At 43.7% G+C, this 24,549-nt stretch overlaps 1 protein-coding gene across 4 annotated transcripts in view; it reads right to left on the reverse strand.

Moving 5' to 3' along the window:
* LOC121001761 (dentin sialophosphoprotein-like) overlaps nucleotides 1-24,549 on the reverse strand; it is a 113,337-nt gene that overhangs the window by 48,215 nt on the left and 40,573 nt on the right. For all 4 annotated transcript variants that reach the window (XM_040432968.1, XM_040432970.1, XM_040432971.1 and 1 more), the window contains 3 exons: nucleotides 10,316-10,378; nucleotides 7,667-7,697; nucleotides 6,828-6,959 (listed from right to left, as the gene is read on the reverse strand). In XM_040432968.1, the coding sequence (XP_040288902.1) occupies nucleotides 6,828-6,959; nucleotides 7,667-7,697; nucleotides 10,316-10,378 (226 nt within the window). The remainder of the gene's footprint in view (nucleotides 1-6,827; nucleotides 6,960-7,666; nucleotides 7,698-10,315; nucleotides 10,379-24,549) is intronic.

A 24,549-nucleotide genomic window follows, 5' to 3' on the forward strand; every position in this document is an offset into this window, starting at 1 on the left:
GGCTTATAACCATTTGCATAGTTAAATCCAGGTGACGACTTTTTTTTGGGACAGGCAGTGTATTTTTAATGGTTATGTATGTATTTCAGATATGATCAATTTCAAGTGGAGAGTGCATATTTAAAATACTGCATATTTAATAAAACAGCTTGAAGAGTACAGAAGTCTTCCAGATGAAGTGTGCCCATCTACTCCATTAAATAATTTCTGAAATTCCTGACATCCTCTAAATTCCTGCAAGTAAATATGTAATTCACTATGCTTTTAATAACTGGAAAACATTGTTATGCACTTAATAAGAAATATATGCATTTGTCATCATAAAATGTTAGAAAAGCTCTATATGCATGTCCTGGAAATGCAGAGAATCATGTGCAAGTCTGAATGGGAATAAAAGCCAGTCTCGCAGACTCCTCTCTCCTCCCATTGCAAGCATGGCTACATGCTGGAGGTAACTGGTGAGTTGGCTATGAGTCTGACCTTGCGCTCGTGTAATTCGCCCACTGGCTCCTGGTGTTGCCCATATGGCACAGGTAGGCGAGTGTTAGGTCCCGAGCTATTTGAGAAACCTTGGCGCGGTGTTTGGGCTCAGACATGTCCTCCACAGTAGGATATGTTGGCTAATCTCTCAATTTTAACATCAGTATGAGGATTTAGTAAGACCACAGAGTGCACCTGTCTTTGCTAATGTTATTATATTGTTAAACTGGTTATCACATCCACATAATTGCCATCTTGTGTAGGATGTCTATTGTGGTACTTGTGGTTCGCTGCAGGCATCCTCCACTGTATGCATTTTTGTTGAGGATTGCCATTAGTTGCTAATGGCAATCCTCAACAAAAATGCATACAGTGGAGGATTTGCTCCCCTATATACACATACACAACTGCATATGGGTTTGAGCACTTCCTGCCTGTTTTTTTTTTATCAGATTATTTCTTTAAAATTGCTCAATAAAAACAAAGAGAACAAACAAAACAAACAAACATTCTCCCCTCCCCACCCCTCCCTCCTCTGGTCCCAAATGTCCTAGATCGGAGGAGAAGATCTCCAAAAGTCTCTGAAAAGAAAAATCCGATCATGAAAAAGCAGTAGTATCTCCAATCCGCTATTAACCAGATACACAGTTCACATTGGTGTAGTACATATATCAAATCTTCCGTTCGACTCATATGATAGCATATTACAAGGTAAAGTAATAAATCACATGTAGTACATCAGCCCCTCAAAAGCTAGAACCTTATCCCACCCATATCCACAACGTCCCACCTGCTTCCTAGGAGCACCGGCACCAGGTATCCAGAGGGATAACACCCAAAAGCTCTTGTAAGACCGGGGCAGTTCAGTCACCAACTCTCACTCAGATCAACCTACAATCTCTAAATTAATCTATAATATTATAGTGAATTATCGTAGGTATGTGGAACCTCACTCCCCGAAATGTATGGTAGCCGTCATGGCACCTAACAGGTAGAATTTAGCGTAGGAACCAGTCTAACAGAGATCGCCTTGACGCTCGGCAGACGGGCTCAAATAATTTTGTACAAAACGATTTGCCAAGTATCTCGTACTTATAGTGTAGCACTTGTTATTATTATGCAATTTTGTACTCTATATTGCAGTTAATTGTCGCATTGCATGTTTCTGTCTTACAATATTATAGTGTTGCATCCATCTGCCCCAAATCTTCTCAAACTTTTTGAGGTTGTTCCTCTTTTGGTATACAAATCTCTCCATTTGCAACAGGGTGTGAACCTTATTGACTAGTTCCCTAACCTTAGGAGGGTCAGCGTCCACCCAATGATACGCTATCACCTTCCTTGCCTGATACAGTATGCGAATAATCGCTAATTTATGTTCAGCAGGTAATGATAAAGTTTCAACACATCCAAGTACACACAACTTGGCGGTGAATGCAATTTGTGTCTCAAACACCTTTTGTAGTACATCTGTCACTCCCCACAAAACCTCCTGAGCCTTGGGCAGTTCCATATAAGGTGTATCAGCGTATCATTGGGTGCACCACACCTGGGACTCTTCCTGCCTGTTTAACACCACGCCATTTTTTCTGTTGGAATAAAAGAAGCATTTAAAAAGTGTAGCTGTTATATTTAGGGATGAGCGAATCTACTTCAGATGAAACATCCGAAGTCGATTTGCATAAAACTTTGTTCCAATACTGTACAGAGCAAGAGCTTCCTAAATTAAATTTGTACGGGAAATGTTTTTTTACAGGACAAGTTAATTTAGGAAGTTATTACCCGAAGTCTCGCGAGATTTCGCAAAGCAATAACTTCGGCTCATCGGAGCCAATACATTCTAATACTGTACGGAGCTCCTGCTCCGTGCAGTATTGGAACAAAGTTTTATGCGAATCGACATAGGATGTTTCATCCGAAGTAGATTCGTTCATCCCTAGTTATATTCAATGCCTTCCTGGGTATAAATAACTTTTCACAGGTGCCCGAAGCCTGCCTCTGCTATGGGAAGAATCATACTTACCTGCTCCCTGGCACTGTAGTACTGCGCACTGGCTCCAGTGTTTCTTCTGGTCTGTGACTTGTTTACTTCCTGTCAGGGGTGATCATTTTCTCCACTGCAGCCAATGACTGGCTTCAGCAGTGACGTGTCCACAAGAAGGACATCACCACTTAAGGCTACTTTCATACCAGGTCTTTTTGCGGATCTGTCATGGATCTGCAAAAACGCTTCCATTACAATAATACAACCGCATGCATCCATCATGAACTGATCCGGTTGAATTATGTCTTCTTTAGCCATGACGGATCAGTCTTTAACACTATTGAAAGGCAATGGGGGACGGATCCATTTTCTAATGTGCCAGATTGTGTCATAGAAAACGGATCTATTCCCATTGACTTACATTGTGTGCCAGGACGGATGCGGTTGGCTCCGCTTAGTCAGGCAGACAGCGTTTTGGTGTCCGCCTCCAGAGCGGAAAGGTGACTGAACGGAGGCAAACTGATGCATTCTGAGCGGATCCTTTTCCATTCAGAATGCATTAGGGCGAAACTGATCCGTTTTGGACCACTTGTGAGAGCCCTGAACGGATCTCACAAACGGAAAGCCAAAATGCTAGTGTGAAAGTAGTCCAAACCAGCTATTGGCTGTAACGGAGCAGATGATCATGTCCACTCAGGGGACCAATTAAACAAGCCACAGACCAGAAGATATACACACCAGAGTGGCGGGGTGCAGGCAGACTGTTCCTGTGAAAAGTTACGTATTCCAGGACAACCCCTTTAATGCCGTCTTCCTGCTCTGTTCAGTAGTTCTGAGATGACTGCAGGCATTTACAGTAGTGAACTTCCTTCTAGAAGAGGAACTTACTACTGAGTATGTGCAGCACAGTTTCAGGCATTGTAACTAAGGGCCTTGGAGCAGTATGGAGATACCTAGTATAAGGACAGGAGGTGAGAATTAATTTTCTATCACCACTAGAACCCCCTTTTTAACACGCTCTTTGATAAATAGGGAACTTAGATTGGTGGAACATAAAATATATTTATGATTAACATTTGTAAACTTTTCTAACCTCCTGTGAAAGTTAAAGGGGTTTTCTGGGATATTTTTATTGATGACCTACCCTCAGGATACAGTAGGTCATCAATAACAGATCAGCGGGGGTCTGACATCTGGCACCCCTACTGATCAGCTGGTAGAAAAGAAGGCAGTGCCAGCACACGTTTACCTGCTTGTCATCAACATTTCAGCAGTTAGCAGGTGTAATTACAAGAAGCCGTCCCATTCACCTCTAGGTTAGGTCATCAATAAAAATATCCCGGAAAACCACTTTAATAAATTAATTACACAATATTAATAATGAATAAAAACTTTTTAAGCTGGAGTTGGTACACTTCTAGTGACTAGCTGTGACTGACTCCACAGCCCTGATTTATCATTCATTTCTAGGACTACTGTTTCTTTAAATAAACGGATATTTGTCCTTCTGCTTTAATCTAAAGATTAAAAAAAACTATTTGTTCTTTTTCTGCTGATAAGATTACAAATATGTCCAAATGAAAGTAATGCAAGTATTTTTCGCTTGATAAGACGCACCCCAGATTTTAGAGGAGGAAAATGAGAAAAAAATATTTTTCATCAGACCTCATATCAGATCCCCATAAATATCAGGACATCGCATCAGACCTCCCATATCAGCCCTCCATATCAGACCCCCTAACAGCCCTTTTCTTTCAGACCTCCATCAGACCTCAGATCAGCCCTTTTCATTAGACCCCCATCAGACCTCAGATCAGCCCTCGTCTTTTATACCCCATCAGACCTCAGATCAGTCCTTGTCTTTCAGACCCCATCAGACCTCAGATCAGCCCTCGTCTTTTATACCCCCATCAGACCTCAGATCAGTCCTGGTCTTTCAGACCCCCATCAGACCTCAGATCAGCCCTTTTCTTTTAGACCCGCATCAGACCTCAGATGAGCCCTTTTCTTTCAGACCCCCATCAGACTAATAGAAAAAACTTCCTTACCTCTCCTACGCCACGGCTCCGCTCCGAGTCTAGCGTCGCACTCGCCCGTCTTCTCCGGCCCGCGCTTCACTGTCACCTGACTCCCTGCAGTCTCAGGTGATAGTGTGTGCACTACGTCCTGATGCAGTACGGGGTCAGGACAGTGGAGCGCGGGCCCTAGCAAGAAGACCAGGGAGGGTGAGTATTGGAAGCGCTTGCAGTGCTTCTTCCCCACTCCCGGCACCTAATGCATACTAGTCAGCGCTTCCATAATGGAAGCGCTCACTTGTATTCGCATTATAAGATACACAGCCATTTCCCCCTAGTTTTTTTTTTTTTTTTGGGGGGGGGGGAGGAGGGGGAGTGCGCCTTATAAAGCGAAAAATACAATATTTTTTAATGGTTTGCACCATTACAAGATTAAGTGTCTAATCGGCAGGGGTCCAACCGGCATAGCCCCCGGCAATCACAAGAACAGGGGCCCATGTCCCTCCATTTGAATGCAGCAGCACACATACATGTATGCCTGCCGTTTCATTCGCCTCTATGGGAATGATAGATAGCAGACTTGGATATCATGACTGTTCCATAGAGTTGAAAAGAGCGGCGGACACGTGTGCTTATCTGCCACTAGATTCAAACAAAAGGTACACAGGTGCAGTTCTCATGTTTGCCAGGGGCCACAACAGTCAGACACCTGACAATCGCTTATCTCTGTGGATAGGGGATAAGTTCTTACTATGGTACAACACTTTAAGACAACCTAGACTATTCAAGAGCCAGGGTTTAGTTGCGATTTGGTTTTCCCTACTAAATATATTCACCCAAAATCACATTGTAACGGGGAAAAAAAAGAAATAAAGTCATGCAAGATACCCCTTGACACATTGAAGGCAGAATTAGGTTGCTTAGGGAAGTTAGTGGTATGGCAGAGAAGCAAAAAGCCATTATTCTAAGCTGGAACCTTGTAAGATAAGCACACTGCCATGCAGTGTAGATGTGCTAAAGCATAACCATACCTTTCTTGTAAAAACCTGGCCCCTGGCCAGAAAAACATTTTAAAGTGTGAGGTTAAACTACTTTGGTAAATAATTAAACAGTATGAGTAATGGTGCAGTGTTCTGCTGCACTATCACTGTGCAATTACCCTTAACCTGCCAGGGTGTGTGCAACCCATAAATAATTATTGCCTGCAGAATAACAAAATGCCATGAACCAGAAATCGTGAAAAGGGGGGGGGGGGGGGGACCGAGAAAAAGAGGGTTAATCAAAGATATTTTGGGTGGGGACCCAAAATATATATGATATAAACCAAGGGCGCCAAGAGGGTGGAGCAGATGGACTTCAACCAAAAAGAAAGAGAAAGGTAGTGAGGGAAAAGTCTGCTCAAATGGTCCAGGTGCAGGAAAAACCTTGAATGTGAATTGCAGTAGAAGTATGAGGTATTAATGTGGGAACCCATTAATTATGGTGCCCACATTTACCACAAGAAAAATAAATAATTGGACCACATCTAGGCACCACTCCCGTAGGAAGAATGTACAAAAAATATGAATTGGTATTGGAGAAATGGTAATGTAGGTGTGATATAAGTAGCAACTGACTAAGGTAGGCGACAAAAAACAAAAAGGTTACAGATAACACCTATTAGGAGGAAAGTATACGTCACCACTATTTTAAAACCACCAGCGGCACCCATGAATATAAAAGGTCCCAGATGGGATAAAATACTGGTGACAAGTAAAGTCTTGTAAGAACAATATATGTAATAAAAGCCAATAAAATAAAATAGAATAAAATGAAATGAAAAGAAATACAACTCACTTCACTGGGGAGGATGTCTGTAGGATGAAGCTCAAGACACCTGCAGACAGCCGGACGATTCGATCCAAGTGTGACAGGAATGATGGCAGCAGACTAGGCAGCTTCCGATCCAATTCCTTTGTAAGTGTTTTAATGTAATTGTACCACTCCTGAAGAAGGGAGTTTATATATCTATACCACAGGTGGTTATACACATTAAAGCGGTTGCTCCTAATAGGTGTTATCTGTACCTTTGTTTTTTGTCACCTACCTTAGTCCTTTGCTACTTATATCACACCTACATTACCATTTCTCCAATACCAATCCATATTTTTTGTACATTCTTCCTACGGGAGTGGCGCCTAGATGTGGTCCAATTATTTATTTTTCTTGTGGTAAATGTGGGTTCCCTGATTATTGGGTTCCCACATTAATACTACATACTTTCTACCGCAATGAACCAGAAATCTCAGACAGACATTTAACAGAAGTATCGGTACTGAACTTTCCTGAATCCAGAACCACATGCTTACCTGAAGCAGATGCAGCAGTCTCCATGTCTGAAGAGTCACAAGAAGCAGGTGAAGCAGGGTTATCATTCGGGAAGTCTTCTTCAGTCTGATCTAATACAACCATATGCTCCAGAGGAAAAGTGTTCTCATCACCTTGAAGGACAAAAGTAAAAAATAAACAGGTCACAATTGAACCTTAATCTGACATTGACTAGCAATAAGTAAGTGTGCCATGCTGCATTTTGTGGTCCATTCACATGTCTTCAAATGTTTTACGGTCCGCAAATTGAAGATCCACAAAACATGCACACCGGCCATGTGCGTTCCACATTTTACGGACCGCACATGGCTGGCACTTAATAGAAATGTTTTTTTCTTGTCCGTGTCTGCGGACAATAGTACAAGTTCTATTTTTTGCGGAACAGAAGTGCGGATGCAGAACGGAAGTACAGATGCGGACAGCACACAGAAAATTAATGGGTCTGGATCCATTTTGCGGACATGTAAATGGACCCTTACAGTGGTGGTATCAACGATGGCATGATGACTACATTCCTATACAATTCACTAGAAATGAAAGGCTGCACCCCCTATGGCTTTTTCTTACCACATCACCACCCTTTTCATCTAGGCACTGGTTGTGTTCGCTGCATCCAAAGCCTTACTGATCAATTAGTGATGGAACATCCTAACCATATGGCTATAACCACATTTAATGGATATGTAACGGTTTTAACTGTATGAATGCAAGTACATGAACTACTGTTAACAAAGCTGTCACACTAAAAACATATATGGATAGTCCAGCCTAGGGGGAAATAAGTCACACACTACAAGCTAAAAAGATTGTCGTTCATTACCTTTATGAGAAGGATCACAAATATTTCTCTGCTGTATAAAAAAAATTAAAATAATTACATTAACAAGGGATTTGCAAAAACTGCCCATTTCCTTTTTTTTTTCACCATAAATAGAAATTAGGGAATATGTAATATATCCAGCAAACATTGATTAAACTTTAAAACGATCACATGGAAAAAGTCACAACACAATACAAAATGATAGGTCTTTATTCACATGTGTATATATGCAGTAGGGTCAAAACAAAACTTTATATTGAGTGATGCAACGCTTCCTATGTGATGTGTTGGACTTTGGGTAGCTAGTACCAGATTATCTACACTGAATAACCAAGCAGTGAGAGAGATGTGCTGCTGGTTGTTTCAAACTTTGTGCCCCCCCATCACTCACTCTAAATTCACTGCTAGAGAGACAGGTTAGAAGCTTACTGAGAGATAAGGTTACAGTTGCAGCCTGTAGAAGTTTATGGAGAAGGGAGAGGAGGCAAGACACATACAGATAAGGCTACTTTCACACTAGCGTTCAGAGCGGGTCCGTCTGATGTCTGCTCAGACGGATCCGCTCCTATAATGCAGATGTTTGTATCCGTTCAGAACGGAGCCGTCTACATTATAAAACTTAGAAAAAATTCTAAGTGTGAAAGTAGCCTGAACGGATCCGTCCAGACTTTACATTGAAAGTCAATGGGGGGCGGATCCGCTTGAAGATTGAGCCATATTGTGTCATCTTCAAACGGATCCGTCCCCATTGACACACGTTCAGGTGTCCGCTTGCGGAGCGGAGGCTGAACGCCGCCAGACTGATGCATTCTGAGCGGATCCGCGTCCACTCAGAATGCATTGGGGCTGGACGGATGCGTTCGGGGCCGCTTGTGAGCCCCTTCAAACGGAGCTCACGAGCGGACACCCGAACGCAGGTGTGAAAGTAGCCTAAGGCTGCTAGTTTAAGTGTGTGGCTGGCCTAAGTGCTGAATTCACAGCAACATTGCTCACAACTGCTGCTTCTTCTGAAGGTGTCCTACAGAGAAAAAGGGGGGCAATATCTCCTCGAAGTGTGCAGTGTATGGCAGATATTATAGCAGCTAATATGCAATTACTAGCTCAGGGAAAACTGACAAGTAGAGATAGAGCATGCTGGGAGGAAAATGGTGAAAAGGGCAGAACATAAAGCACATATAATGGTCAGATATATTGCTATTCTTCAGGTACACACGTTTCTTAAAGCCATCTTAAAGGGGTTGGTCCACAAAAAATATTCTACAGTTTTCAAACCAGCACCTGGATCTTTTGTAATTGCATGTAATTAAAATGTTAGAATAGCCAATTCAATAAAATGTATCTGTATAGCGCCACCCGCTATTTGTTTTTTTGCTTATTTCTTTGACCTGCTCATTGAGATGGCCGCACATGCTCAGTTTCATCCTTCAACTGCCTCCTGAGCTGTGATAGGGACAGCATGGACACGCCCCCTTAGCTGCAGCAGAAAAGACACTCCCCTTGATCTGTCAGCTTGATAGAAATCTAGCAGAGCAATTCATGGGGAGATCTCTGGATCCATGCGAGTTACAGGACTAGTTTTAGCTTGGTTAGAAAGAGATTGTCATGTACTATATGATGTCTGATTTTCATTTTTTACATTAGTAATGGGAGAACCCCTTTAAATGACAGGTACACTTTAATTACTAGAAATTGCCATAACTGTACTAACAGATGTGGGCAACTGCATTCAGACCCTGTCTTTTGTCTTCTGGTTCTCTATATAAAAAAAGTTTTATATGCTGTTGTGTGTGTTTCTATCCTGGAAAAGATAATGATGGCTTTTATCCTCATGATTGGTCATCATTACCACATCAGTGGGGGTCACTGCACTCTCCGGAGCTCTGGTGAGTGATAAAGGCTCCTGGCAGCTTTCCAAGCACAGCGCCGTACGTTGTATAGTAGCAATGCTTGGTATTGCAGCTCAGCACCATTGAGTTGAATGGGGCTGAGCTGCAACTAGGCCATGTGACCAACGTACAATGAGGTCAAAGGCCTAGGAAGAGGCTGCAATGCTCAAGGTCTGTTCTAACAGCTAAATCGGTGGTGGTCCCGGGTGTCACCCCCCCACAGATCTGATACTGATGACCTATCCTGAGGATAAATCATAATATATATTTTCCTAGATAACTCCTTGAAGCATAGGGGAAGCACATAGGGGTGTGACAATGAGTTCAAGCTAGATAGGAAGTGTATGATGAATACCAGATACAATGTAAACTATTGTTTACTCTGAATCTTCAAAACATAAGCTGCACGGTACTTGAGCTACTGATAGTTATAATTTATAAATACTGATTTTTGGGAAGGAGACCTTTCTGACTATCAATCAGGCCCTATGTAAGCCACTTCCAACATCTGCTGCATATGTAGAACACTTACAGAACAAGCGTCAGTTGATAAATTACAACTGCATACAACTTGACATGCAATGCAGATTTTAAATCCACAGCATTTCAATTTCTGCAGCGGTTTTCACCCTTTGCAATGTAGATTTCCACAATATAATCAACACCATTTGGTGTGGATTTAGTGGTGGGAAATCTGCTGCAGATCCAGCAGGCGGCTGCACCCTAAATCACTACTTAGGGTGAAGTATTAAAAGAAACTTACATGTTTTATTCCCTGTACATGTTGTTCTAGCTGCTTCCTGGAGGTACATGCAATTCTGCAAACCTACAGAGAAGGAAGATTACATCACTACTTATGAAGAACATGGAATACAAGCCTGACAACAAGATAATACAAAGATGTTTCACATTTTTGGTTGCCTTCATATTCAGATTTTTGGTGCAGATTCAGAACACAAATTTAATAGCAGTACATTGAAATTAATGTCAAGAACCATTAACATGCAGTTAACTTTCAGCTGCAGGGTTGAGGACATGCCAAGGATTTTCAGATCTAAAGCATGCCTAGTATGATACGGATTTGCTGTAGGGAAAAAATCTTTATATTGCACATTTTGCCACATATTTGGCAGGCAATTTGCAGCAGAACAAACCAGTGATATCTGAATGTACTCTTGTAGGCTTTGTCCACATTCACAATTATTTTTATTGCTCCAATGCATCTAAAATAAAGATTTTCTTGTACTCTTAAAGTGGCTCTGTCACTCGGATCAACCCTATATAACCAAGGATATTGCCTGGTAGGGTAGCCGACGCTGATTAAAACAATACCTAGCTTTTGTCTATAGGTATTACGGTTGTGGAGAAATTTGAACTTTTACGAGTATGCTTATGCGGTTCGAGCACTGCTCCAGCAACGCCCCTCATAGACACAAACAATAGTAAATTGCCAATAAAGACTACATGTAAAGTAGCTTAAATTTGTATTTCAGATGAATTGGTACAAATTTGGCTGCACAGGTGACAAGCCTTTAGGGGTCAATTTACTAAGTGTTAGGCCCCTTTCACACGGGCGAGAATTCCGCGCGGATGCGAGAGTTTAACGCATTGCACCCGCACTGAATCATGACCCATTCATTTCTATGGGGCCGTGCACGCGAGCAGTGATTTTCACGCATCACTTGTGCGTTGCGTGAAAATCGCAGCATGTTCTATATTCTGTGTTTTTCACGCAACGCAGGCCCCATATATGTGAATGGGGTCGAGTGAAAATCGCAAGCATCCGCAAGCAAGTGCGGATGCGGTGCGATTTTCACGCACGGTTGCTAGGTGACTATCGGGATGGGGACCCGATCATTATTATTTCCCCTTAAAACATGGTTATAAGGGAAAATAGCATTCTGAATACAGAATGCTAAGTAAAATACGGCAGGGCGCCCAGGTATAACAGTAAGTGCAGGGGGATCCCTGGATCGCTCTACGCGTCTGTATAGTTAGTTTAGAGGTTTTATTATGGTGAAAGGTCCTCTTTAATCCACTTGTTCACGCAGCCGGCATATCTTCTGTCTAACTGTGAGCAATAGGACCTTTGATGACGTCACTACGCTCATCACATGATCCATCACCATGATGGACCATGTGATGAACGCAGTGACATCAAAGGTCCTATTGCTCACAGTTAAAGACAGAAGAGATACCGGCTGCGCGAACAAGTGGATTAAGGTGAGTTACATTTTTTTTCTTTTTAACCCCTCCAGCCCTATTTTACTATGCATTCTGTATTCAGAATGCTATTATTTTCCCTTATAACCATGTTATAAGGGGAAATAATACAATCTACAAAACACCGATTCCAAGCCCGAACTTCTGTGAAGAAGTTCGGGTTTGGGTACCAAACATGCGTGATTTTTCTCACGCGAGTGCAAAACGCATTACAATGTTTTGCACTCGCGCGGAAAAATCGCGCATGTTCCCGCAACGCTCGTGTGAAACCAGCCTTAAAAGGATACAAACTCTTTGTCTGACTAGGACACTTCTAACAAACTTGCTGTGCTGGACTGAGGAGGTGGACTAAACTCTCAGCGTGCACTCGGCCTGTCTTGAATTTGTGAACCAAGCAGCCACAAAAGTAAGGAAAAAAAGTAACACACACACACACACACACACACACACACACAAAATTTACAGATATGCAGACAGGAGAGAGGAAAAAAAAAAGGAGAGTTTATATATACTTATTTAGGTTCTTAGTGACTGGATGACCAAAGACTATTCACATCTTGTCCCCAGTCAGTCACAGAAGGAAGTTTTGAGTTACTTTTGGCCTTTCACCACTTGTACGATTTTAGACTGACATGTTGAATGCTGGAACTATTAGTTTTTTATATGCGATACAGATTTAACCCCTCTGTTTTGAAAATTATGTACAGTCTACATCAGGGCTCGACAAATCCCAGGTGCCAGGTCGCCATGGCGATCAGGAATTTTGTTCTGGCGCCTGGGTATTTGCCCCTGCTTGAAAATAGGCCCAGCACACCAGCAGCCAGGCGCAGTACCACTTTAAGTTTAGAGTAGACGCGGCGTCATGCAGGAGTCCGCATCTACTAGGCTCGCCCCTCACCCTTCCCACCCCAGACTACAGTGAAGGACACTTCTCATCGCTGCGGCGCGTCTCCTTCACAGAACTGTGGCGAGTGGCGGTACGATAGGGGGCGGCCCCCCCAACATTGGTGGACAGTGCGCCCTCCCCCCATCATTGGTGGCAGCGGCAGCTCCAATCTGTTACCATGGCAGCCAGGACGCTACTGAAGTCCTGGCTGCCATGGTCAGTTAGTCAGTAGAATACTTACATGCGCTGTGGCTGCCTGGCGCTCCTTCTTGTAACTCACAGGTCTGTACGGCGCATTGCTTATAGCAATGAGCCGCACAGACCTGTGTAAGTATACTGCTGCAGACTAGCTGACCATGGCAGCCAGAACTTCAGTAGCGTCCTGGCTGCCATGGTAACCGACCGGAGCCCCAGCATTACACTGCCGGGACTCCGATCAGAACTGCCGCTGCAACCAATGATTGGGGGGGGGGGGGCGCACTGCCCTCCAATGATTTTAATACTTGGGAAGGGGGGGGAGGGGAGAGAGAGGGCGCACTGCCCACTAATGATTTTTTAATACAGGGGAGGGGGGTGCACTGCCCACCAATGATTTTAATACTGGGGAGAGAAAGGGCGCACTGCCCACCAATGATTTTAACCCCTTAAGGACACATGACGTACCGGTACGTCATGGGTTTAAAACGCGAATTGCGGCGCGGCGGGGGTTAATCGGAACAGGAAAATTTCACTGATACAACTGGTATAAGGTATACGTTCCACCTATCAAAATTATATCACTGTCGTTTGGAACGCTATATTACTGTTAAAACTAATACTTTATTAATTAAACACAAGGGAAGGGAAGGGGAACTACCTATATTAAAATACTAGGACACCATCTAACCAGTGTTCGGTCGATGATTAGGACCTATGGAGCCGCCAATAGCGGTACACGCGGCTATAGATGGGGTCACTAGAAGTGCCGCAACTAGTGCTGTACTGCAGGCTGGATCATAAGGCCATGGGGCCGTGCTGGATCCAATCCACCAGAAGTATGCACTGTGGCGCGGTCAAAGTGCTCTGAACCACTACCAGCTAATAGTGCCCTAAACTAAAGTTAAAATGGACTAATCCATTGATAAACATCTGCCTGCAGAAGCCGACCTCAATGAGAACCATCCGTTCAGGGTGAATCAGATGTCTGAGTGTCGGCTCTGCAGGCACGAATCAAGGGACACTAGGCTAAGCTGGGTGGAACAGAAGGCTTGATTGCAATTGCTCATCAACTGCAGAGGGCTGAGAACCGCAGACCTCAACTGCAGTGTGAGCACAAAACAAGCAGTATGATCATTGATTTATCACCACACCACGCTCGACGCGTTTCACCATACTCGGCTCGTCAGGAGCATAAAACTGTGGTTATGTGGACAAATGGTCAGAGCTGCTAAGCCTCCGTGACAGAGGCTGCAGCTGTCAATACGAGGTGGCCGAACGCGGCTGCTCAAGTGCACGGAATATAAGGAGAGTCCTCCTCCCCTCTGCTGAGTCACACCTTCAGGGCGGCCAATGAAATTGCAAGAGGCGCGGCATCGCCGCATCATCCATCCCGCCCCCATTGTACCGCCCCCTCTATGAGGCGGGCCCAGATGAATGTCACAACATTCATACATTAGAGATAGAGCTGATACATACGGCGGCTTGCTAATCCGGCGGCACAGTACAGCAGCGATCGGGATGAGGACCGCTGAGTGGTCATCAATACCTCATGTTGAGGACATCAATCAGTAATGGTCAAAACAGCACCACAGGGTCACCTTTTAAAGGGACCCTGCAGCCTTATTGATCCCAGGTGGTAACACAAAAATAAGTCAAATATTGAGTGATACTCCCTCTATGAGTAACAACAGGGGAAAGGGGGGGGAGGTTCTAGCAATACAATATGGTATGATCAAACCAAAACTAGTGACTGCATCCCCATTTTATAACCCTATTAACTCATAACCCCACTTCAGGGGCCCAGGTGATCACACTTTTTTATTATTATTGACTTACTGATGATAAGCTGTCTAATATATACAGTAATACTCCTGAGACACAGGGATCTACTTATGTTGATACCCCCGCTGCACCCTCTGTCATGGAGTTTAGAGAAAACACGCAAAGGAGTTATACTCATTCAATCCATGAGGTTGGAGTGCATACAGGCGGTAGATCCACTGTGTCTCTTTTTGTAATAGACGCCTATCAAAGTCTCCTACTCTTGGCGATCTTCTAACCACCTCCACAGCCTGAAATTTAATGACATCCGCATCACCATTATGTACAGTTGACATGTGCCTGGCGATAGGGGTATCAGCCCCTTTGCGGATGTCATTTAGGTGTTCTGCTACTCTTCTGCGGAATTCCCTTGTGGTTTTACCCACATATTGTTTTCCGCACACACAGGTAGCCAAGTATACCAGGCCTCTCGTTTTACAATTTACAAAAGATCTAATAGTAAATCTCCGTTCAGTGACGCTGCAAATAAATGTCGCGCCAGTCTGGATTGCAGGGCAAGCCACGCACCCGCCACAACGGAAGGTCCCTTTAAGGCTGGTACTCAGCCAAGTAGGTGTAGTAGGAACCTGAAAGAAGCTGTGGACCAGGCGATCTCTCAAACTGCGTCCACGTCTGTATGTGATCAGAGGTGCGTCGCCTATCATATCTCCAATATCTGGGTCTGATTTTAAAATACCCCTATAGGTCGTCAACAACTCTCTCACTGTGTTATGTGCTTCATCATACGTGGCTATGATGCGCAACTGCTCTGTTCCCAATGATCCTGGTCTAGGGGTAAGAAGGGCATCCCGATTTTGGGCCAACGAGTAATGGTACGCCTTGGCCAGTACATGTTGCGGGTACCCCCTACTCCTAAACCTAGTTTGTAGATCACTAGATGCCGTTCTGAAATCCGACATACTAGAGCAGTTGCGCCTTACCCGAAGGTATTGCCCTTTTGGAATTCCCCTCTTCAGGGGCAGGGGGTGGCAACTGTCCCATCTAAGGAGGCTGTTGGTTGCAGTCTCCTTGCGGAACAGTCGTGTGCCAATGTTGCCCATCCTGTCCCTGAAGACGGTCAAATCCAAAAAATTGATTTGAGATTCCTGGATCTCTGATGTAAAGAATAAACCCATAGAATTTACATTCAGGTCTGAAACGAACCGATTGAAGTCCTCCACACTCCCCGACCATAAAATCAGCACATCATCTAAGAAGCGTAACCACAAATTAATGTGGTCAGCCCATCTCTGATTATCCGCGAACACAACTTCCCGTTCCCACCAGCCCAGGTAGAGATTGGCGAAGGTCGGCGCACAAGGGCTCCCCATCGCCACTCCCCTGAGCTGGTGGTACATACGGTGGTCAAAAATAAAGCAGTTGTGCTCAAGGATAAACTTCATTAGTTCAAGAACAAATTCGTTATGCTGCCAGCAATGGGTGCCCCGTTGGCTGAGAAATGAGGCCACAACTCCACACCCCCTGTCATGGGGTATGGAGCTGTACAGGGCCTCAACATCCAAGCTGGCCAGCATAACGTTCTCACCAAGATGAATTCCCTCCAATTTTTTGATCACATCCATCGAATCACGTACATACGAGGACAGGGACACCGCAAAGGGTCGTAAAATCCTGTCCACGTATGTGCTGATTGGATGTGTCAAACTCCCAGTCCCTGAAACAATGGGACGTCCCTTTAGTGGGGAGAGTCCCTTGTGCACCTTGGGTAACCCATAGAAGCAAGGGATCTGGGGATGTTTGGGGAACAAAAAATCAAACTCAGACCTACTAATAAGGTCATGCTCGTGTGCTGTATCCAAGAGACCCTTCAGTTGCCTCCTGAAAGTCTCAATTGGATTTATTTCCAGCACACGGTAACATGAATCATCACTGAGAATGTTAAGACACATGGTCTTATACTGTTCACAGTTCATTACGACAATGTTCCCTCCCTTGTCCGATGGTTTAATGACAAGGGAGTTGTCGCGTTCCAGTGAGATTAGGGCATCAATCTCCCTCTTCTGGAGATTGGACCCAATCCCCCTGGATGTGTCCAGCATTCTCAATTGATCTGTAACGACCTTAAGAAAAATGTCAGGTGGTGTACCATCACTTAGGGGTGGGTTTTTTGTGGATGCAAGTTTGAGATCCGTAAATGGACCCTCACCAACTTCCCTCTCCTACCCTGTGGTGCTGTTTTGACCATTACCGATTGATGTCCTCAACATGAGGTATTGATGACCACTCAGCGGTCCTCATCCCGATCGCTGCTGTACTGTGCCGCCGGATTAGCAAGCCGCCGTATGTATCAGCTCTATCTCTAATGTATGAATGTTGTGACATTCATCTGGGCCCGCCTCATAGAGGGGGCGGTACAATGGGGGCGGGATGGATGATGCGGCGATGCCGCGCCTCTTGCAATTTCATTGGCCGCCCTGAAGGTGTGACTCAGCAGAGGGGAGGAGGACTCTCCTTATATTCCGTGCACTTGAGCGGCCGCGTTCGGCCACCTCGTACTGACAGCTGCAGCCTCTGTCACGGAGGCTTAGCAGCTCTGACCATTTGTCCACATAACCACAGTTTTATGCTCCTGACGAGCCGAGTATGGTGAAACGCGTCGAGCGTGGTGTGGTGATAAATCAATGATCATACTGCTTGTTTTGTGCTCACACTGCAGTTGAGGTCTGCGGTTCTCAGCCCTCTGCAGTTGAGCAATTGCAATCAAGCCTTCTGTTCCACCCAGCTTAGCCTAGTGTCCCTTGATTCGTGCCTGCAGAGCCGACACTCAGACATCTGATTCACCCTGAACGGATGGTTCTCATTGAGGTCGGCTTCTGCAGGCAGATGTTTATCAATGGATTAGTCCATTTTAACTTTAGTTTAGGGCACTATTAGCTGGTAGTGGTTCAGAGCACTTTGACCGCGCCACAGTGCATACTTCTGGTGGATTGGATCCAGCACGGCCCCATGGCCTCATGATCCAGCCTGCAGTACAGCACTAGTTGCGGCACTTCTAGTGACCCCATCTATAGCCGCGTGTACCGCTATTGGCGGCTCCATAGGTCCTAATCATCGACCGAACACTGGTTAGATGGTGTCCTAGTATTTTAATATAGGTAGTTCCCCTTCCCTTCCCTTGTGTTTAATTAATAAAGTATTAGTTTTAACAGTAATATAGCGTTCCAAACGACAGTGATACAGTGATATAATTAATCGGAACAGGATGCCCGCTGAAATCATTCAGCGGGCATCCTGTCACAACGCCAGGGGGGGGGGCGATCAGCGATCACAGCAAACTCCAGGTCAATTCAGACCTGCGGTTTGCAGCGCTTTCTGCAGTTTCTGATCCCCGCAATCAGAAACGTTAAAATGCCCAAAGAAAAAAATTTTCACCCCCTCCTGCACCCCTGAATGATTTTATGCCAGCGGGTGGTGCAGGGGGGTGGATGTTGCAGGCGATGCGGGAGGTGCGGCAGGCGGGATCGCAATCCCCCGCCCGCCTCCTCTTGAATATTCATTGGCGGCCAGTGGGTATACCAGAGTGTCAGCACATTGCTGACACTCTGGTATAAATGGCTGACATCTGTGCTTTGATGTCAGCCGTTTAATCCTTTCCATACCGCGTACGGACCGCTGTATGGAAAAGGTTAACAGTCAGGGAGCTCCCTCCCTCTCCCATCGGGGGGCTGCTGTGCCTTTGCAGCCCCCAGACAGGATAGTGCCCCCCTCCTTCCCCTTCTCCGTCTGCTCAGTTGTGGCACACGGGGAAGGTTCCCATGGCAACAAGACTCCTTCTCAGGCATCCTGCTGTCCATGGTGCTGAACAGATCTGTGCTAAAGGCATAGTTCTGTTCAGACAAAGTGTAAGTAAAATACAGTACAATACACTATATAGTGTACTGTACTGTATTGTACAGACATCAGACCCACTGGATCTTCAAGAACCAAGTGGGTCTGGGTCAAAAAAATGTTTAAAAAAAAAAAAAAAAAAAAAAAAGTGAAAAAAGAACACATTTATCACTGAATAAAAATCAAAAAAATAAAATACACTACACATTAAGTATCGCCGCGTCCGTAACGACCTGATCTATAAAACGGTCATGTTACTTTCCCCGCACGGTGAACGCCATCAAAATAAAAAAATAAAAACTATGAGGAAATTGAAATTTTGCCAACCTTACTTCCCAATAAAGGTAATAAAAGTGATCAAAAAAGTTGCATGTATGCCAAAATAGTACTAATCAAACAGTCATCTCATCCTGCAAAAATCATACCCTACCGAAGATAATCGCACAAAAACTGAAAAAACTATGGCTCTTAGACTATGGAAACACTAAAATATGATTTTTTTTTTTTTCAAGAATGAAATCATTGTGTAAAACTTACATAAATAAAAAAAATTGTATACATATTAGGTATCGCCGCATCCATGGCAACCTGCTCTATAAAAATACCACATGATCTAACCTGTCAGATGAATGTTGTAAATAACAAAAAAAAAAAAAAAAAAAACTGTGCCAAAAAAGCCATTTCTTGTTACCTTGCCTCACAAAAAGTGTAATATAGAGCAACCAAAAATCATATGTACCCTAAACTAGTACCAACAAAACTTCCACCCTATACCGTAGTTTCTAAAATGGGGTCACTTTTTTGGAGTTTCTACTCTAGGGGTGCATCAGGGGGGCTTCAAATGGAACATGGTGTCCAAAAAATGAGTCTAGCAAAATCTGCCTTCCAAAAACAGTATGGCATTCCTTTCCTTCTGCGCCCTGCCGTGTGCCCGTACAGCAGTTTACGACCACATATGGGGTGTTTCTGTAAACTACAGAATCACGGCCATAAATAAGGAGTTTTGTTTGGCTGTTAACCCTTGCTTTGTAAATGGAAAAAAAATATTAAAATGGAAAATCTGCCAAAAAAGTGAAATTTTGAAATTGTATCTTTATTTTCCATTAATTCTTGTGGAACACCTAAAGGGTTAACGACGTTTGTAAAATCAGTTTTGAATACCTTGAGGGGTGTAGTTTCTTAGATGGGGTCACTTTTTTGGAGTTTCTACTCTAGGGGTGCATCAGGGGGGCTTCAAATGGGACATGGTGTCAAAAAAAACTGTCTAGCAAAATCTGCCTTCCAAAACCCATATGGCATTCCCCTCCTATGTCCTCCCGTTTAGCCAAACAGTAGTTTAGGACCACATATGGGGTGTTTTTGCAAACTACAGAATCAGGGAAACCCATATTGAGTTTTGTTTGGCAGTTAACCCTTACTTTATTACTGGAAAAAATGGGTTAAAATGGAACATTTTCCAAAAAATAGAAATTCCTAAATTGTTTCTCCATCTGCCATTAACTCTTGTGGAACACCTAAAGGGTTAACAAAGTTTGTAAACCCAGTTTTGAATACCTTGAGGGGTGTACTTTCTTAGATGGAGTCACTTTTTTGAAATTTCTATTCTAGAGGTGCAACGGGGGGCTTGAAATGGGACATGGTATAAACAAAACCAGTCCTGCAAAATCTGCCTTGCAAAACCCATATGGCGTTCCCCTCCTTCTATGTCCTCCCGTTTGGCAAACAGTAGTTTACGACCACATATGGGGTGTTTCTGCAAACTACAGAATCAGGGCAACCCATATTGAGTTATGTTTGGCAGTTAACCCTTGCTTTGTTCCTGGAAAAAAATTATATTGGAAAATTTTGCCCCCCCCCCCCCCAAAAAAAAAATAAAAAATATCGAAATTCTTACATTTTATGTCCATTTGCCATGAAATCCTGTGGAAGACCTAAAGGATTAAAGTTTGTAAAATCAGTTTTGAATACCTTGAGGGGTGTAGTTTCTAAAATGGGGTAATTTTTGGATGGTTTCTATTACGTAAGCCTCACAAAGTGACTTCAGACCTGAACTGGTCCATAAAAAGTGGGATTTGGAAAATTTCTGAAAAATTTCTGAAAAATTAAGAAATTTGCTTCTAAACTTCTAAGCTATGTAACATCCCCAAAAAATAAAATATCATTCCAAAAATGATACAAACATGAAGTAGACATATGGGGAATGTAAAGTCATCACAATTTTTGGGGGTATTACTATGTATTAGGCCTCATGCACACGGCCGTGTTCCGCGGTAACCCGGCCGGGATTCCTGCAGACAGCAGGAGCGCACGGCGTCATTGTTTGCTATGACGCCGTGCGCTTCTTGCCGCCGCTGCTGTACAGTGATACACTGGTATGATCTATACTATAGATCATACCAGTGTATCACTGTACAGCAGCGGCGGCATGAAGCGCACGGCGTCATAGCAACCAATGACGCCGTGCGCTCCTGCTGTCAGCAGGAATCCCGGCCGGGTTACCACGGACCGCTCTCGGCCGCGGAACACGGCCGTGTACATGAGGCCTTACAGAAGTAGAGAAACTGAAACTTTGAAATTTGCTAATTTTTTTAAAAAAATTGTAAATTTGGTATTTTTTTATGCAAAAAAATTTTTTTTTTATTTTTTGATCCAATTTTAGCAGTGTCATGAAGTACAATATGTGACGAAAAAAAACAATCTCAGAACGGCCTGGGTAAGTAAAAGCGTTTTAAAGTTATCAGCACTTAAAGTGACACTGGTCAGTTTGCAAACAATGGCCTGGTCCTTAAGGTGAAATAGGGCTGTGTCCTTAAGGGGTTAATACTGGGGGGCGCACTGCCCATCTAGGATTTTAATACGACTGGAGGGGGAGGGGTAAATTTAAAAAAAAATAATAATCATTGGTGGGCACCAATGATTTTTTATTTTTTATTTATTTTATTTGTTCCACCATAAGAAAAAGTACAGACATTTGGGTACAAAATCATTCAATAGGTGTTACAATTTTTCATTTTCCATACAAAAGAAAACAACCCCCCCAATGCCCCCTCCCCCCTTCCTCCCCATAACGTCACCACTCAATAGTCACCTTTATTACTCAGTATAGAAACTAAAATAAACAGTTTGACTTAGCGCCAGCATATATTGTATTATCCTTCAATTTCCCTGACCATCCCGATTTTCGAGAGACAATCTCCCCAGCGTCCCTTTAAGAGCTTCTAAGCTGTACCACTCCGTATATCTGAACGTTTGCATAAGCCTCGCTATCTCCTCCTGGACAAAGCTATTTGCAATAAAAGTCTTCCATCTTACAAAAAAACATTTAGTTTTCTTGTCTTTGTTCAATTCTGCCTCTGACTTATCCAAATACATAAAATGTGTCATCTGTGTTTTCACCTCTTGCAACTGAGGTACCTCTGATTTCAACCACTCCCGCATCAAGCATTGCAAGGATACCACCAAAGCTGCATCCACTAAAATGTGAGGATGAGAGTTTGCATCTCCGTGATCATGAAACAGAAGAACCTCAGGGGCCATTCGTAAGTTATAACCCAGTTTGTCTTTAATCCAACACCTGATTTGTTCCCAAAATCTTTGCACCTGAGGACATAACCAGATACAGTGTACAAGATCGGCTTTGTCTAACCCACATTTCGGACAGGCCACTTAAAAAGTTGAGCCTTTAGATTGATGCACTCGGCCATCTATGCCTTTTACATTTGCTAGGAAATCTAAAGTGTGTTTCTCTCCATATTTCACACGGCACCGCCTTGCATACTCTGGCCCATCCCTGTAAGATTTGTTCAGCTGTTACCGTGATATTGAGCTTTTTTTCCCATTTTCTGAAAAGAGCTTGTGCGGAGGCTTTGTTACTTGATTCTCGCAGTCCCTGGTATATACAGGTCCTTTTAAAAAAAATTAGCATATTGTGATAAAGCTCATTATTTTCTGTAATGTACTGATAAACATTAGACTTTCATATATTTTTGATTCATTACACAAGCCTTTTCTTGTTTTAATATTGATGATTTTGGCATACAGCTCATGAAAACCTCAAATTCCTATCTCAAAAAATTAGCATATCATGAAAAGGTTCTCTAAACGAGCTATTAACCTAATCATCTGAATCAACTAATTAACTCTAAACACCTGCAAAAGATTCCTGAGGCTTTTAAAAACTCCCAGCCTGGTTCATTACTCAAAACCGCAATCATGGGTACGACTGCCGACCTGACTGCTGTCCAGAAGGCCATCATTGACACCCTCAAGCAAGAGGGTAAGACACAGAAAGAAATTTCTGAACGAATAGGCTGTTCCCAGAGTGCTGTATCAAGGCACCTCAGTGGGAAGTCTGTGGGAAGGAAAAAGTGTGGCAGAAAACGCTGCACAACGAGAAGAGGTGACCGGACCCTGAGGAAGATTGTGGAGAAGGACCGATTCCAGACCTTGGGGGACCTGCGGAAGCAGTGGACTGAGTCTGGAGTAGAAACATCCAGAGCCACCGTGTACAGGCGTGTGCAGGAAATGGGCTACAGGTGCCACATTCCCCAGGTCAAGCCACTTTTGAACCAGAAACAGCGGCAGAAGCGCCTGACCTGGGCTACAGAGAAGCAGCACTGGACTGTTGCTCAGTGGTCCAAAGTACTTTTTTCGGATGAAAGGAAATTTTGCATGTCATTCGGAAATCAAGGTGCCAGAGTCTGGAGGAAGACTGGGGAGAGGGAAATGCCAAAATGCCTGAAGTCCAGTGTCAAGTACCCACAGTCAGTGATGGTCTGGGGTGCCATGTCAGCTGCTGGTGTTGGTCCACTGTGTTTTATCAAGGGCAGGGTCAATGCAGCTAGCTATCAGGAGATTTTGGAGCACTTCATGCTTCCATCTGCTGAAAAGCTTTATGGAGATGAAGATTTCATTTTTCAGCACAACCTGGCACCTGCTCACAGTGCCAAAACCACTGGTAAATGGTTTACTGACCATGGTATTACTGTGCTCAATTGGCCTGCCAACTCTCCTGACCTGAACCCCATAGAGAATCTGTGGGATATTGGGAAGAGAAAGTTGAGAGACGCAAGACCCAACACTCTGGATGAGCTTAAGGCCGCTATCGAAGCATCCTGGGCCTCCATAACACCTCAGCAGTGCCACAGGCTGATTGCCTCCATGCCACGCCGCATTGAAGCAGTCGTTTCTGCAAAAGGATTCCCGACCAAGTATTGAGTGCATAACTGAACTTAATTATTTGAAGGTTGACTTTTTTTGTATTAAAAACACTTTTCTTTTATTGGTCGGAAGAAATATGCTAATTTTTTGAGATAGGAATTTTGGGTTTTCATGAGCTGTATGCCAAAATCATCAATATTAAAACAAGAAAAGGCTTGAACTACTTCAGTTGTGTGTAATGAATCTAAAATATATGAAAGTCTAATGTTTATCAGTACATTACAGAAAATAATGAACTTTATCACAATATGCTAATTTTTTGAAAAGGACCTGTACAAGAAATGGAAAGTCTGGAGCTTCCACCTCCCAATGTAAACACCAGGGAATTACCCATACATTCACCGGATACATCTCTCAGTCTATCTTTACAAAAGAGGGACATTTGAGAGCATGTGAACTGCCTAGATCATACTTCTGACAGAACTCCTCATAAGTAAGGTATCTTTTCTCAGGAATGTGAACAATATCTAGTAAGGTCCTGATGCCTTTTGCTCTCCACACTTCGAACATTTTGTTCATGTCCCCCTGTGGGAATTCTGGATGTCTCCACAAGTGCATAACCCTAGAAGCCAGGAATGGTTTTTTCGCTAGCTTACGTACCTCCTTCCATGCTACCACTGTATCACGGAAAATAGTGGAATGTTTGAGATTCCTTGCCATAAATTGCCTCCTCGTATGGAGTATATTAACTAACGGCCATGGGCTGGCTAAATGGGTCTCCAGATCAAAATTAGAGAAGTGGCTAGTCCCATGTATCCAGTCCAGACAATGTCTGAAGAGACACGCCAGGTTGTATATTC

The sequence above is a fragment of the Bufo bufo genome, chromosome 5 (genome assembly GCF_905171765.1).
Source record: "Bufo bufo chromosome 5, aBufBuf1.1, whole genome shotgun sequence".
Lineage (NCBI taxonomy): Eukaryota > Metazoa > Chordata > Amphibia > Anura > Bufonidae > Bufo > Bufo bufo.